Below are 14,055 nucleotides of genomic sequence, written 5' to 3'. Positions count from 1 at the left end.
TACATCATGTGTTGATTATGTTCCATTCTGTAGTGTTAAGCTAAAGAAAGTGTACTGTATTTACACGTGTGAATTTACCTGTATTACTAATGGAGGTAGAACTTCCATTAGGCACCAACCGAGTGCAAAAGATCTATTGTATTATAATGCCCTTTGGATTGGTCTGATATCTAGGCCTAAATGCATTTCAATACCTCATTCACATTGGTAGCATAAAGCACTCGAAGACCACAAGTTTCAGTTTGAAAACACACAAAAGTATTCACAGTTCATGCCTACAGTTTGCATGAATGGTTGGTGTCAAAGGTCAAACTATACAGCAGGTGTTAATGCAAACCTACTGGCTCTAGACAGTGTTGAGCAATCATCATCATGGGCCAGTGCTTTTCAAACTAGACCTTTACAAACACTCATTGATTGCTGTTGTTAACGCTTGCTGATGATCTGGAAAGAAAGAATATTTACAGGTACTTGTAGTTAAATTTTATTCATATTTTATTCAAATTTAAAGTATGAATTGTACCATGGTTTCTTCTCTTTGTGATTTTAAATATCTGTTGTTCGAAGTATTGTTATTGCAAAAAATTAATTTGTTTGCCAATTTATCATTAGTGTCATGTACGTTCAGCACTACATCCTAAAAGGCCAGGAATTAAATGTTTGAGCAGCCAATTTAATTTTGCAACAGGATTTGAAAAACTTCAGGGCCCAATTTCATAGAGCTGCTAAGCACACAAATTTGCTAAGCATGACATTTCTTCCCTGAAAAAAAACAGGATTACCAGCCAAATTTCACTTTGTTACATAGTGCTTGTTACTGGTATAAATTTAGCTTGTGTTTGCTTATCCTGAAAATCTCATGGAAATTTGGTTGGTAAACCTGTTTTTATCAAGGAAGAAATTTCATGCTAAGCAAATTTTTGTGCTTAGCAGCTCTATGAAATTGGGCCCAAGTCTATGGGAAGCTTTGGAAGGAACACCTCCCTGTAATTCCAGGCCTGATGTTCGTGTAGGTCACATAAGGTGAAGGTTTACAAGGGCTCAAATTTCTAGACAAACTCCACTTACAACCCTTGGCAGGCCTCAAAATATCCCACAGCACCAACAGCAATTCCCTGTGCTTTTGTTGTGGTGCTCTCATAGAGGGTGTCTCTGAACTTGCTGTGCCCCTTCTTAGTTAGAGAGCGAAGTGCAAGGCCTGCCTGCCCGCTCTGCCGCCAACTTGGGCTCTGTCAGTGACATCCATCTGGAGGAAATTGGAAAGTTACTTGGAAAGTTGGACAGGCAAGGCTTATTAATGTATTTCTTATTTAACACATTGTAAACAATTTCAGTCACAAACTGTCAACATTTCAGACATAAATTGTATTTTAAAAATCAAGAATATTGATTCAGTACTGATTGATATAATGTGTACTATCACATGAAACTCTCATTGAATTTAGACTTTGATTTATCAAAAATTAGTTATTCTAAAGATTTCTTAGTTAGTTGCTTACCCTCTGGTCAGCCAATTTTGTTGAAATCTCACCACACCTGCCACAGTCCTGATATCTCACCACATCGATTCCTAGTCCCAGTACTGTTGCTGCTCTTTGGCGATGCAGGTACACACTGTGCATTTGCATAGTGGACCACCTGTACTATGTGTAATTGACTGGAGTTGCATATTTAGGGTTTTCCCCCAGCCAAGTAATCCTGAATGAGAATGTTGATACTACAAACGTTATGACATTTTATATAACACCCAAGCAGATCCTTGCCATTTGATTGGAGGATTGTCCGTCACGTGATAGCAAATAAAAGTACCATTGCACGCTGAGTCACTCGCCGTGCTTTTTCGTTCCATCCGAAAAGTACCATTGCACGCTGGCACGCTGCCAGCGTGCAATGGTACTTTTCGGATGGAACGAAAAAGCTGAGTAAAAACATCACTGCGTGCGCGTGTCTTTGGTAACGCAGCAGGTGTTACTGCAAGAAAGCATAGTAAAATTACTAGCATTCGGCTTCTACAGTTGAAATTGTTTGTTTTGGAAGTTGTTTCTTTCAAACAAGTAGGATTTGAAACTCTAGAAAACATTAGGCCATTAAATATTTTCTGCATAAAACAAAACTGTCAGAAAAATTTGTACTTACTCTTTTTTTCAGTTGTTTGTGTACCTGTTCATCACCATTGCCACCACCTCCGACTAAAAATATATTAAAAAAACACTGATGTTTACTGCTAATTGACTTAACAGGTGCCCAATACGCCACTTAAAGGAAACACATTTACAAGGAATGTTGTAGGAAATTTGGTGAAGCATGTAGCGCTCACGTGCATTGTCCACCACTGATTGGATAGAGTGAAGATATTGCTCCAGCCTATTTGCATAATGGAATTTCCCAGAAGTTGAGCAAGAAGTGGAATTTCCCAAATTAAACCAGCCCGATTACACAGTACAAAATGCGAAATGTCTTCACAACAACACGTGAGATGACGATACACATTGTTTTGACATCTCATGTTCCGAAACACACCTACGCTATATGTTTCGACTCCCCTACTTCAGACTAAAGAATGTTCTCTGACACCACAAGTGTTTTTTCCTAACCCTAACCCTCCATTACCCAAGCATGTATTAAGTTTGGGGTTTTCGGAACAGGGATGTTAGAATAGTTTCAGTTACCAAAATGAACCAGGTAATTGTAATGGTGCGACGTGCACTTTACTTTGCGTACAAGTTGTGTTTATAATTTAATAGAACTTCTGCTCTATTGAGCGCTCCGCAAGTAAAAATAAAAACGGGCCCCGGTGAGTGTTGGTTTAATATGGGGAATCCCCCTTTTATGACATACTGGGAAATCCCACTCTTCATATATGCAACATAACGTGTAAGTTGATAATCGTAGCCACACTAGCCAATCAGATCACACATAAGCCTACACAGTACTCATATGGGCCATTGTACACTGCACACCAAAAGCACACTCCCTCTATCACATAAATTATGTAAATCACACATTTTAGTGATTGGACGACTGGACCACAACAAAATGTAGCAAATTTCCCATGACAACAATCGCCATTTATTTATCAATTTAGATAAAAGTATTGAAATGGTGAATTTGGTAGTGGACACTAACCTACAGGAGGCTTTTGTGGATGCACGTTTACATGTATCTGACTGAAGTAAGCACAAAAATGTGCTTAGCGGTAAACAGCGATGAAGTTGGCCATGTACAGAATGTTACTGTGACTTTCTAAGTACACTACATGAACAACTTTGTATAATGTTGTACACAGTGCAGTACTTTGAAGTGAAACGATTCTCAAAATGCACTATACTAGATGTAAGTTTTGATTGCCGTTTATTTTCAGAATCGTAATATCAAACAGACCCTTTAATCATACTTTTATAGATCTATCAATTCAGTACTCTGGACTTCACTGTAAGTAAATAACATAGAGCATGTACAGGTTCATTGTCCAGATTGTTTGTAAAAGAGTCCCCTTGACCCAGCACTGTTTTCTTTGGTTCACAATCCCTTGACTTCCTTTAGAAACTAAATCTATTTTTATAAGAAAAGGTTAAACTTATAAAATGTAAATTAACAGTAAAATTTTGTGATCTCAGTTACTCTGTGCACTTGAACCATGCTGATTGTAGGCCTAACAGTATCACACAACCTGTGGATCAGGCTTGTCAGGTCAAGGTGTAGTTGTTCTATTATTCCCTTTTCTAAAGCATTCCTCTGAAAATTGGATCCTAGTTGAGCAAACAAAAACTATATGGACCTTTGTAAAAAAAAATCACACAGGGCTCCACATGTTAGCCCTGATTGACACACCCATTATGCTCTACATTCAACAGAGGGTTTTTCTATGGGTATTGGCAAAATAGTGAGACAGCCAATGTTTGGCTAGATAGCTCAGTTGGTAGCGGGGAGGCACGTTAAACCCAAAGGTTGCTGGTTCAAATCTAGCTCCAGTCAATTTGTCTTTGTTCAACCCCAAATTATTTCAAATTTACCCAGCTGGTTTCCCTTATTACTTGATAAACAAACAAATTTATGCGATGAGTCTGTAAAACTAAACATTGTACAATATAACGATTCCCTGCTTTCATTTACAAACACTCTGTTACCATCAGAGTACTTCCAATGTAAATTCATACAAACCAACCTTTCACAGGCAGCTTCATAAAACGCCCACAGACCGGATGTCAATTAAATCTTTTATGTTTTGGTGAATGGGTTTTCATCCAAATGATAAAGATCTACCAGGGTGAACATAAAACAACAATGAATGTTTAGCATTCATGGCATTCGTGCAAAGGTGAACATTATTTTCATAATTGTTTAAATGAAGGGTACAATATCTTTGATACATGTTATTACTCCAAACATTAGTGACTATAAAAACTTGGTAAAGAGTACTGCAGTTGTTGACATGTTTAGAAACAATTCCCTCACAAGAAATGTGGTTTTAGAGAAAAGGGCTGGGTAACAACTTTTTTTTTTTCAATCTAAAAATCAGATTTATACCAACTTTTCTTAAAATAGCCTTTTTTAAAAAGCCATTATACAATTTCGGCACAGAACAAAAATAAAAGTTCACAGATTTACAAATAACTTACATGGTTTACAGAAGGTAATGGTGAAAGACTTCTCTTGAAATATTATTCCATGAAATGCTTTACTTTTCGAGAAAACATTAAAACAACTATCAATTCTCGTCGAGAATTACGGATTTATTTTAAACACATGTCATGACACAGCGAAACGTGCGGAAACAAGGGTGGGTTTTCCCCGTTATTTTCTCCCGACCCCGATGACCGATTGAGCTTAAATTTTCACAGGTTTGTTATTTTGTATATCAGTTGTGATACACGAAGTGTGGGCCTTTGGACAATACTGTTTACCAAAAGTGTCCAATGGCTTTAAAGTTATTAAAACGTACAGCTTACCAGTAGTTTAGCCGTTGTACTCCATACAATGGTACTACTTTTGTTTCCAAGGACCAAATACATTGTAGTATGCCTGGTTTCACCATTACACTCATAAACATTCGCGATGGATGGAGGTAATATACATTGTAGGGTAACAGACTGTGTATGTATGTACATGTACAGTGTACACAGTACAGCGTGTTGTAATGGGGGAATTCCCTTGTATCAGGGGCAGATTGCAACACAACCATTACTTTGTTATTCAAAGGGGAGTGGATATTTTGAAATACTCAAATCATTGCTATAGATGTATGCAAGACAGGGAAGAACTCAAAATATCCAGCAAGTCAGACTTCATGTACTAAGCGATAAATTTGTGAGTCATTCTCATTTTTAGAAGAAAGAAACAAAAGTGATTGGTGAGCAAAGTAAAGTTACTTTAATGGGAAATAACACCATGCGTTCCCTTTAATATAATTTGTGCACTCTGCTTGTCTTTATTTTGTTTTTTATATATAGTATTTTAGTACTTTCGTTTTGTAATGAGTTGTTATTTATTGATTGATTGATTGATTGATTGATTGATTGATTGATTGATTGACTAGTGAATTGTTTGTGCCTTCTATAAAAACAATGTTTTGTTATTTCTTTTTATAATATTTCCTTTTTTTTAAATTCATATTTTGTGGTGTTTGCATTTGTTCTGATTTGTTTGTTTTGTGACCTTTTTAAGTTTTGTTTCTATATTTTGTTTGTAGTTTTACAAAATATAATAACCTTGTCTGTTTTCTTCTTTAAGGGTGTTTGATATGTCTCATTGCATTTTGAATAATCTTGTCTGATCTTTTATGTTTCACAGTAACCGTCTCAATGCGATTTACACACATTGCGCAATGTGGTTTCATATCCTGCTTCAACACCAGCCAGAGGAATTTCATTTACGTTTTTGAGCAGGACTTCTTAAGTATTAAATAGGATTGAATTGAAGTGAATAGGATCTAAGGGTGTGTGTTATAAAACGACAAACTGAAAAAAGTGTTTTCCCTCTTTTCAGAATTGTGATAAACTCTCAGAAGAAACGATGGAGCAGGTTTCTCTATCATTGGTACGTAATCTTTTTAGTTTTTCCTCTATGGTTTAGGCCTATTACTTGAATTTCTTTATTTATCTATTTCTTATTTACCCTGGGGAAACCTTTAAGATAAAACACTGAATTTCAAAGGTGGCCAGCAGTAAAACAGCTAATTAACAAATTTATAACTATACAATAATAACACTAATTTCATTTTAATTCAAATGTAAATGGTAACTGGCGTCAAACTCTAAGGCCATTGTACAGACAATACTCACATCGCTGATAAACATTTGCCAGTGATGGGTAATTTGACAGCATTGTAATAAATCACAAGTTATTGTTTATCTTGCAGTGATGTCCCCCATAAGGTCTAGACAGTGTCACTCAAGAAACTGTTGAAGACCCACTTGTTTTGTCGAAAGTGATTTTTATTTATTTTTATATAATCTGTGTTGGAGGCATCATAGCGTTTTGCAACCTCTGGAAAAGGTGCTCTGTAAATGCCAGCTTATTATTTTAAGAAACTTCTGAAGACCCACTTGTTTCATTGACAGTGAAATTTGGGGGCATCTTCGTGGTAGATTTGTTTGATCTGTGTCGGACACATGACATACTAGCGCTTTGCAACCTCTGGAAAAAGCATTCTATGATACCAGTTTATTGTGTCTTTTAGATCAAACTGATTAAAACAGAGAAATAAAACCAGCCGACGTTAAACGTTTTCCCCTTTTTTTCCCCCTGACATTTCAGAACGCTAAGGAGTGTCAGCAATGGGTGAAAATCACAGGCCTGAAGACAAAATATGAGAATCACATAAAGACAATGAGGATACGTGTGATGGGACCACACCTTTTCGGGGAAGAATTCCTCCCCGTCGAAGTGCAGCGATGGGCGGAGGAAGCCTCACTATCAACTTACATAGAGTGAGTTTCAGTTATTAGTATTGTTGTTAATATGGGTTTTCTCAACCAGTTTCAACAAAAACCATTCATTTTAAAGGCATTACAGAATTGGTTTTTGTTAACAAAACAGTTGCTGGCAGTGTAAGCACTTTATATAATCCACCTCTTACATTGTAAACTGACAAACCTGTAGAAGTTTGATATCAATCGGCCATCTGAATTCAGCATTTCAAGGGCACCAAAACAACGACCAGGGGGCATGGAGGCAATGGTCGTCCTTGCCTCAGTGGAGTATCAGACCAGAGGTTCTTGTTAATTTATGTAAAAGCCTGATCACACACCCCAAAGGCAATTAATCAGATTCTAAGTTATTCTTTAAAGTGCTTTTCATACAACAGCAATGTAAAAGAACAAAAAATCGTGAAGGTCTCAGATTAACATGAAACTAATGACGATGATTTTAGAAAACATCCCATGAAATATTATTGTCTGAAATGTCATATATGTTGAGAAATAAATCATCTTATTTCTTGTTTTGTGTTTATTGCTCAGTGAGCGACTTAGTGTTTTTTTTTTCCTTCATTTTTTGTTTTGCATTTTTATGAATCGGTTGTTCACTATTTTCTCGAGATTGGATGGCCGATCGATCTCAAACTTCTACAGGTTTGTCAGTTTATTTATATGGTGGATTACACAAAGTGCTAACACTGTCAGCAACTGTTTAGTCAGCTGAACCAATTCTGTTCCTTAAACAATAGTCCCTTGCTTTATTTTAGCATGGTTATATAGTGTAACAATGGTTTGAGAAGATTTTACAAGAGACCTTGAACAGTACACAAATCATTGTCCTTTCACATCAGGCACATTTTGTAATGTACGCTTGCTAAATGGCTCTCTGGTGAAAGCGACTATAGATGTAGTGTTCATTGTGTTGTGAACAAAAAATTATCAATGACGTACTTTCATACAAAGAGGAAGTTGTTGTTTTCAAAGGCCATTCAGTTTAGCCTTTGTACAGCTGTAACTGTTGTCACTGAGGTATTTCGCAATCCTGTATGCCTCAGCGGGACTTACCCTGATGTAATGCTTAATCTCAATTTTTATCCAAGATATAGCAATTATTTCCACCCTGAACTGTACATAAAAGAATGCAAAAGACAATTTTGTGGAGGCATGATCCTAATGAGCCAAGAAGGCTTATAGTGGAGTGCCTTTAGAAGAAGAAGGAAACAAAAAACGGAAAATAAATACTTCATGAATTTCAAAATGACATAATGGCAGACCGAGACTACAGGCGGAGTTTTTGTTTCCCTTTGTGATTCTGAAAGAGGTATCTTTTATATTACTTCCTGACACACGGAACTGGACCAGGATATAGGGGTGCCCATTATCAATGTCAGCCCCCCATTAAGCTTGGGCGATATCACGATATTATCGATTATCGTGATATTAATTTGGAAACGATTTCGATAGGCCTATCGGATGGATTTGGTTTTAATCGAAATATCGATATATCGTGATATATCGCGATATATCGATATATCGATTAAATATAGCGATGTATTTGCTAGCTGAGACATCTTGCACCCCATAGGTTTGGAGTAAAACCAGAAGAATAGGTCATTAGAACACCTCTCTTATGCTATGACTGTTTCTTCTACAACTTTCACTTGGAGTTTTAAGACTGATGATGTCAAATTTCATTAATCGCGATTATATCGAATATCGCGATATATTGTCGGCGATATATCGTGAATAAAATAAATCGATATCGCCCAAGCTTACCAGCCATACATGGTACCAACCACATACTGGGGTTGACATACAGCATTTATCTAGTCTAAATTGCTGTTGTTTCCAAGAAGGTTGCTTAAAATTTACTCTCGAAGTAACTGCCTTGGTAGTTGACTGAAAAGGTAAAACATTCACCATGGCAGCATTTATCTAGGCTTAAATTGCTGTTGTTTCCCAAAAGGTTGCTTGAAATTATCTTTCAAATAAGCTGCCTTAGCAGGTTGACTGATAGAGAAAAATTTTACATGTTTAGAAAACACATGTACCAAGCATGAAACACATTTTTCAACTACACAACAACACTCTTTTGTTGAGAGGTAAATGTTACAAACTCTACATGTAGTATCACCCTGGACATTTCATTTTAACGCTACTTGTTAGAAAATCTTTTGTTGCGATCTTTTGTCACGAAAGTAAGGATATTTTGTGGGTTATCAAATTCTATTTGATACAATCTGTAAAAGTCAAAAGAAGTTTAATAGGTTAATAAACAGCTAGCTTTGTGATCGATCTTTATACAAGAGAGTAAAACAGTTTTGTTGCTTACTATAAAGTTCTCTTTCTTACAATCCAAAAAGTCAAAGAGATTTAGGTAAATAAACAGATTTGCGATCTTTCACACAGAAAGTAAGAAACGTTTGTTGCTTATAAACTACATTCTCTTAAAAAGATATGAAAGTTAAAGATATTAGGTCAATAAACAGCTTGGCTTTATAACCAGAATTTTAAGACAAATGGCAATGAAATGGAGTGCCAATGCAAGGTGGTCTGTACCTTCAAAGCAATTCATGGACTTGTCTTTGTCTTTGAATAATTCTCTGGGGTTTTCCTACCACATCTCAAACTGAAGTTTCCTTCTATGTGTTGTCTCCGTTGGGTTCTCGGTTAGTACAGTGATTTAAAATTCTATGTTCTGAGAGTCCTTGGCTTCACAACAAGAAATAATACAAATGAAATGAAACCTTTCATTTCATTTATTAATTTCACAGGCAAAAATTCAAGCACAGACAATAAGAACAGTAAGAAAACAAAAACAAGAACATACAATACAATAACAAAAAAAGCAGCACCCCTGAAGGATTTTAAAAAAGTAAACTAAATTACTATCGAGTTAATCTCCTGATGCCAAAATTTACGAAGAGACAAAAAGGGACATTACAGATGGACCTTATTAAAACATGAACCTACTTCCTCTTGAGGCAATTTTGTTCTTTTTCTAAACTCTCTCTGATACTGAAACACTTCCATAAATCAAAGCGAGATGGTGCAATCCTTTTGTTTATTGGACAATGAAAATAGATACGAATATATTAGTTACCACAGATAGAGTTTCGCTTCGCAATGTTGGTTGGAATTCATCCCAAGTTTGAAAAAAAAAAGGTTTAGAATTGTCATATTGTGTAAATTTACATTTATAAAATTTATTTGTTTATTTTACCAGCAAATGGATAGAGGTGGAACCAGTTGATGTTGACGAATACTACAAAATGGACTACTTGACTGATGCTATTCAGTTGGTTGCAAATCAAGTTTCAATTGTAAGTACATGAATCAAGCACATGTCTTAAATAAGGGAATCAATGTATGGTGATGAGGTTTTCAACTAGTGGTTTAATCCCCACGAGGCCTGGTTCTTGATAATTTACCGAGACGAAGTCGAGGTAAATTATCAAGAACCAGGCCTCGGCGGGTTTAAACCACTAGTTGAAAACCGATTCAACACACTTTGAGTCCCATTCATAAATACCTTTTCGGTCAAAAACATCATCACTTTTTGGTCAAAAAGTAAAATAAATGCAAAAATTATAGTTGTTTAATGATTTCTTTCAACACAACACCCCTCCAGCTATGAAATGGTAAAGCCCTCCGCCGCCCTCGGGTAAACAACTCCTTATAAGGGAATGCTGTGGGAGTCGCGCGTATCGCGTGATGTGGCACAACTGTTTCAGCCGTTGCTCTCGACCAATAGGAATGAAGAAACTGTCTTATAAGAACAGGTGCAAGGTCCCGTGTCACGCTCATGAATTAACACTTTTTACCTGTCATTAACAAAAGGTTTATGCACACCCACGTGACGCGCTCTCCACCAATAGGAGTAGAGAAACTGTCTGGGGTATTTATGAATGTCTTGTAATACCACAGAGTAAACATTTCATTCAGCATATTTGCATAGCAAATCTTTTTGACAGAACAAAATTTGTGCACCCTGAATGGTAATATTGAGTTGCAATTGATAATTTTTGAACAGCACAGACACATTTTGCATAGCATTTTGCTCTGCTGTACGAGGGGAAATCGTTCACTGCCACACAGCTCACACCTAGTTGGTGAATTGCGTCACGCGTTATCCATTATTTTGTCATGTAGTTAAATAACACTAATAATAATATCAAAATCTTATATAGCAAATGTATAGACTACCAAACAAGCGCTGAGTACATATAAACAAACTTTCAGAAAGAAAGGTTATTGCAGTGAATGAATTCTGAGACCCAATTATGTAGCACCTTATAAGGGTTTACAAGGTGCTACGGCGCATACAGCAGCCACAGCCAATAACATCGGGGCGAGCCCCTTCTCTTTTCGGTAAGTGCACTGGGTTCTTTTACATGCGTTACAAAACACATTGGACCAATGGCTTTACGTACCATCCCAACGCCCCACAATTAATATTAGAGTTGGATTCAAATGGTTGTTGCCTGCTTGGTGTTTATATCCCCATGAGGGAGTTTGCCAAGTTTCCTTGGTGGGAAGATCACACGTGTTTTTAGGAGAGTTCCAGTGGGGGCTTTCCCCAGGACGTGTTGTCCTATGACCTCCTTAGTTTGGAACACTCTGCCTTGGATCGGTCGAGTTGGTCTTTGAAAAGCGTTTGGAACCATTTGTTATAAAATGCATGAGATTAGAAAGATATTTTAAAAGTAGGATACAATGATCCACACAAATTTGCCTCGAAATTGCGTGGTTTTCCTTTTACTTTGTGAACTAACACGGTCGGCCATTTATGGGAGTCAAAAATTTGACTCCCATAAATGGCCGACCGTGTTAGTCGACGAGGTAAAAGGAAACCCACGCAATTTCGAGTGATACTTGTGTGGATCATTATTCCTACTTTTAAAATACCTCTCTAATCATATGCATTTTATAACAAACGGTTACAAACGCTTTTCAAAGACCAACTCGACCGATCCAAGGCAACGTGTTCCTTTAAAAAATTTTCTTGTAAAAACATTGTGGGGCTAAGTAAGCCCACATTGTAATTTTGTTTATTTTTTCCAAAAAAAAACCCTACTTGTAGCTCTTGTGTACATTATAACAGACGCAGATAAAAAGCCTGCTACAAAGCAATCACAGATTGAGAGATAAAACTGTATAGTCTGTGTCCTAGCAGATTACAAACTCACTACTCTGAAAATTGTGGACCCTGAGAAGTCTAAGGTCACATTGATAAGCAACTAGTAACCCAGGTTGAAATTATCTTTGTTCCCAGGATAACATGATATTCAGTTGGTAAACAGTCAATAGGCCTTGAGTTAAAGGCAGTGGACACTATTGGTAATTACTCTAATATTTATTATTATTATAAAACCATACTTGGCAACGAGTAATGGGGAGAGGTTGATATCATAAAACATTGTGAGAAACAGCTCTCTCTGAAGTAAACTAGTTTTTGAGAAAGAAGTAATTTTCCACAAATTTGATTTAGAGAATTCTAAATTCAGATTTAGAATTTGAGGTCTCGAAATCAAGCATCTGAAAGCACACAACTTTGTGTGACAATAGTGTTTTTTTATTCATTGTTATCTCGCAACTTCAACGACCAATTGGGCTCAAATATTCACAGGTTTGTTATTTTGTGCATATGTTGAGATACACCAAGTTGGAAGACTTGTCTTTGACAATAACCAATAGTGTCCAGTGTCTTTAACCCACAGTATCGACAGCAATTGCAGTGGTGCCCTGTGCTTTTACTGTGGTGCCCTCTAAAAAGTTCCAATACAACTTTAAACTGTCCTCAAAGAATTACCCTTACCAGGAAAAAAAGAGCATTAAAAAAATCCCCACCTTTTAAACAGAAAAAAGACAAAACAAATTTAATCATATTTCAATGTGAATACCCTATAACAGGCCTGCCGTCGATTTCACAAAACTCTTCCTAACTTAAGATTAATCTTATGACTTAGGACGAGTCCCAACCCTGCACTGTAGCATGCAGACCTTAAGATTAATCCTAAGTTAGGACGAGTTTAGGACGAGTTACTCGTCCTAACTCGAGATAAGACAAATCCTAACTCTTTGTGAAATCGACGGCTGGAATTTCATGGAGGCCATGGCCTCCGTTGCCCCTGTCTTGGCCTTGGTGCCCTTTCAAAAATTCCCCTAGACTTTAAAATTTCCAATGGAAGTGCCCTTTTCAAAATGAAAATGGCCTTGCCCTCTCCAAGATGTAGTGTGATCTTCCTCTATTAAAATGTTGTTTTTGTTTTGCAGAATTCACAGTCTAATGGAGGGGATTTTCCACGTTTAATGGATTTAGTAGTAAAATTGAACAAGGTAATTAAATTCTGTTAGCTACTATTTCATGTACATGTGTGTGTTACTTACAGAAAGAATCTCCAGTCAATGCTCAATTAGGCACTGGCAGTAAGGACTGTGTTGTTTTTTATCTTTTAACCCTAAGCTTACACCGATATGTAATAAGCACTGTTCATGTAAACTCAGTTGAGTTGGGGGTAAGGGTAAAAAAACAAATTATACTCTTTTATCCCCCGTGCAATTCTTTTTTCTTTATCTTGCTGGTGACGAAACCAAGATTGCCTCAAAAGTGCTTAGTAATTAAATACAGAGTATTTATATAGTGCTTCACAAAGAACAAAGTACAGGAAGCGAGATCAAATAAATGATTAAACAAACAGGCTAAAGGAACAAAAACATAAACAAATAAACTTGCCTTTTTAAAACCTGTAGACCAAGTATATAACCTTGACAAAAAAGTAAAAATCATTTACCCTAGTACATTCCAGTATTAATATGTCGCGTCATAATTCCCACATAAACTCAAGATTCATAAAAATTAAAAGCTGTTGCATTTTGTGGTGCCCCCCCCCTTTCTTCATATCAACAATTACAATTGTTGAAAACTGTTGATGATACAATGTATATTGCCTGTCTGTTTAAAATTTCCAAAATAACTATTTTTGATTTCCCCTTTCTCTTTGTTATCCAATAACAAATAAATTGTTACGACTCTAACAGTTTCTCGTTGTTTTAACAGGTATCAAATTTATCCGATGCGAAAGAATTAGCAGAAGAGGAAGTTGTTTTTGAAAGACTTTGGTGAGTAAAATCAGAC

At 36.5% G+C, this 14,055-nt stretch overlaps 1 protein-coding gene and 1 long non-coding RNA gene across 9 annotated transcripts in view; one reads left to right on the top strand and one right to left on the bottom strand.

The window, feature by feature from the left end:
• The window catches only part of LOC117301638, a 54,118-nt gene that overhangs the window by 3,678 nt on the left and 36,385 nt on the right, over positions 1-14,055 (top strand). For 2 of the 4 annotated variants that reach the window (XM_033785659.1, XM_033785656.1), the window contains exons 2-6: positions 5,986-6,036; positions 6,757-6,929; positions 10,144-10,240; positions 13,194-13,256; positions 13,978-14,039. In XM_033785659.1, the coding sequence (XP_033641550.1) occupies positions 6,013-6,036; positions 6,757-6,929; positions 10,144-10,240; positions 13,194-13,256; positions 13,978-14,039 (419 nt within the window). In that variant the 5' untranslated portion in view covers positions 5,986-6,012. Of the gene's footprint in view, positions 1-5,250; positions 5,351-5,985; positions 6,037-6,756; positions 6,930-10,143; positions 10,241-13,193; positions 13,257-13,977; positions 14,040-14,055 lie in introns of those variants that run through there. The other 2 variants (XM_033785657.1, XM_033785658.1) reach the window with 2 other exon arrangements.
• On the bottom strand, positions 19-5,033 carry LOC117301640. Of its 5 annotated transcripts, none has more exons than XR_004520348.1 (5): positions 4,950-5,033; positions 2,137-2,189; positions 1,500-1,717; positions 1,069-1,246; positions 19-444 (listed from the first exon to the last, which is right to left on the bottom strand). It is a non-coding gene; the product is annotated as an uncharacterized LOC117301640 (long non-coding RNA). The 5 variants fall into 5 exon arrangements; XR_004520345.1 differs by having other exon boundaries at positions 1,500-1,698; positions 4,950-5,031; XR_004520346.1 differs by lacking the exon at positions 4,950-5,033 and adding an exon at positions 4,166-4,205 and having other exon boundaries at positions 1,500-1,698.

The sequence above is a fragment of the Asterias rubens genome, chromosome 17, assembly GCF_902459465.1.
Source record: "Asterias rubens chromosome 17, eAstRub1.3, whole genome shotgun sequence".
Classification (NCBI taxonomy): Eukaryota; Metazoa; Echinodermata; class Asteroidea; order Forcipulatida; family Asteriidae; genus Asterias; species Asterias rubens.
The sequence above is the reverse complement of the archived record's forward strand: the minus strand, read 5'-3'. Positions and strand labels throughout refer to the sequence as shown.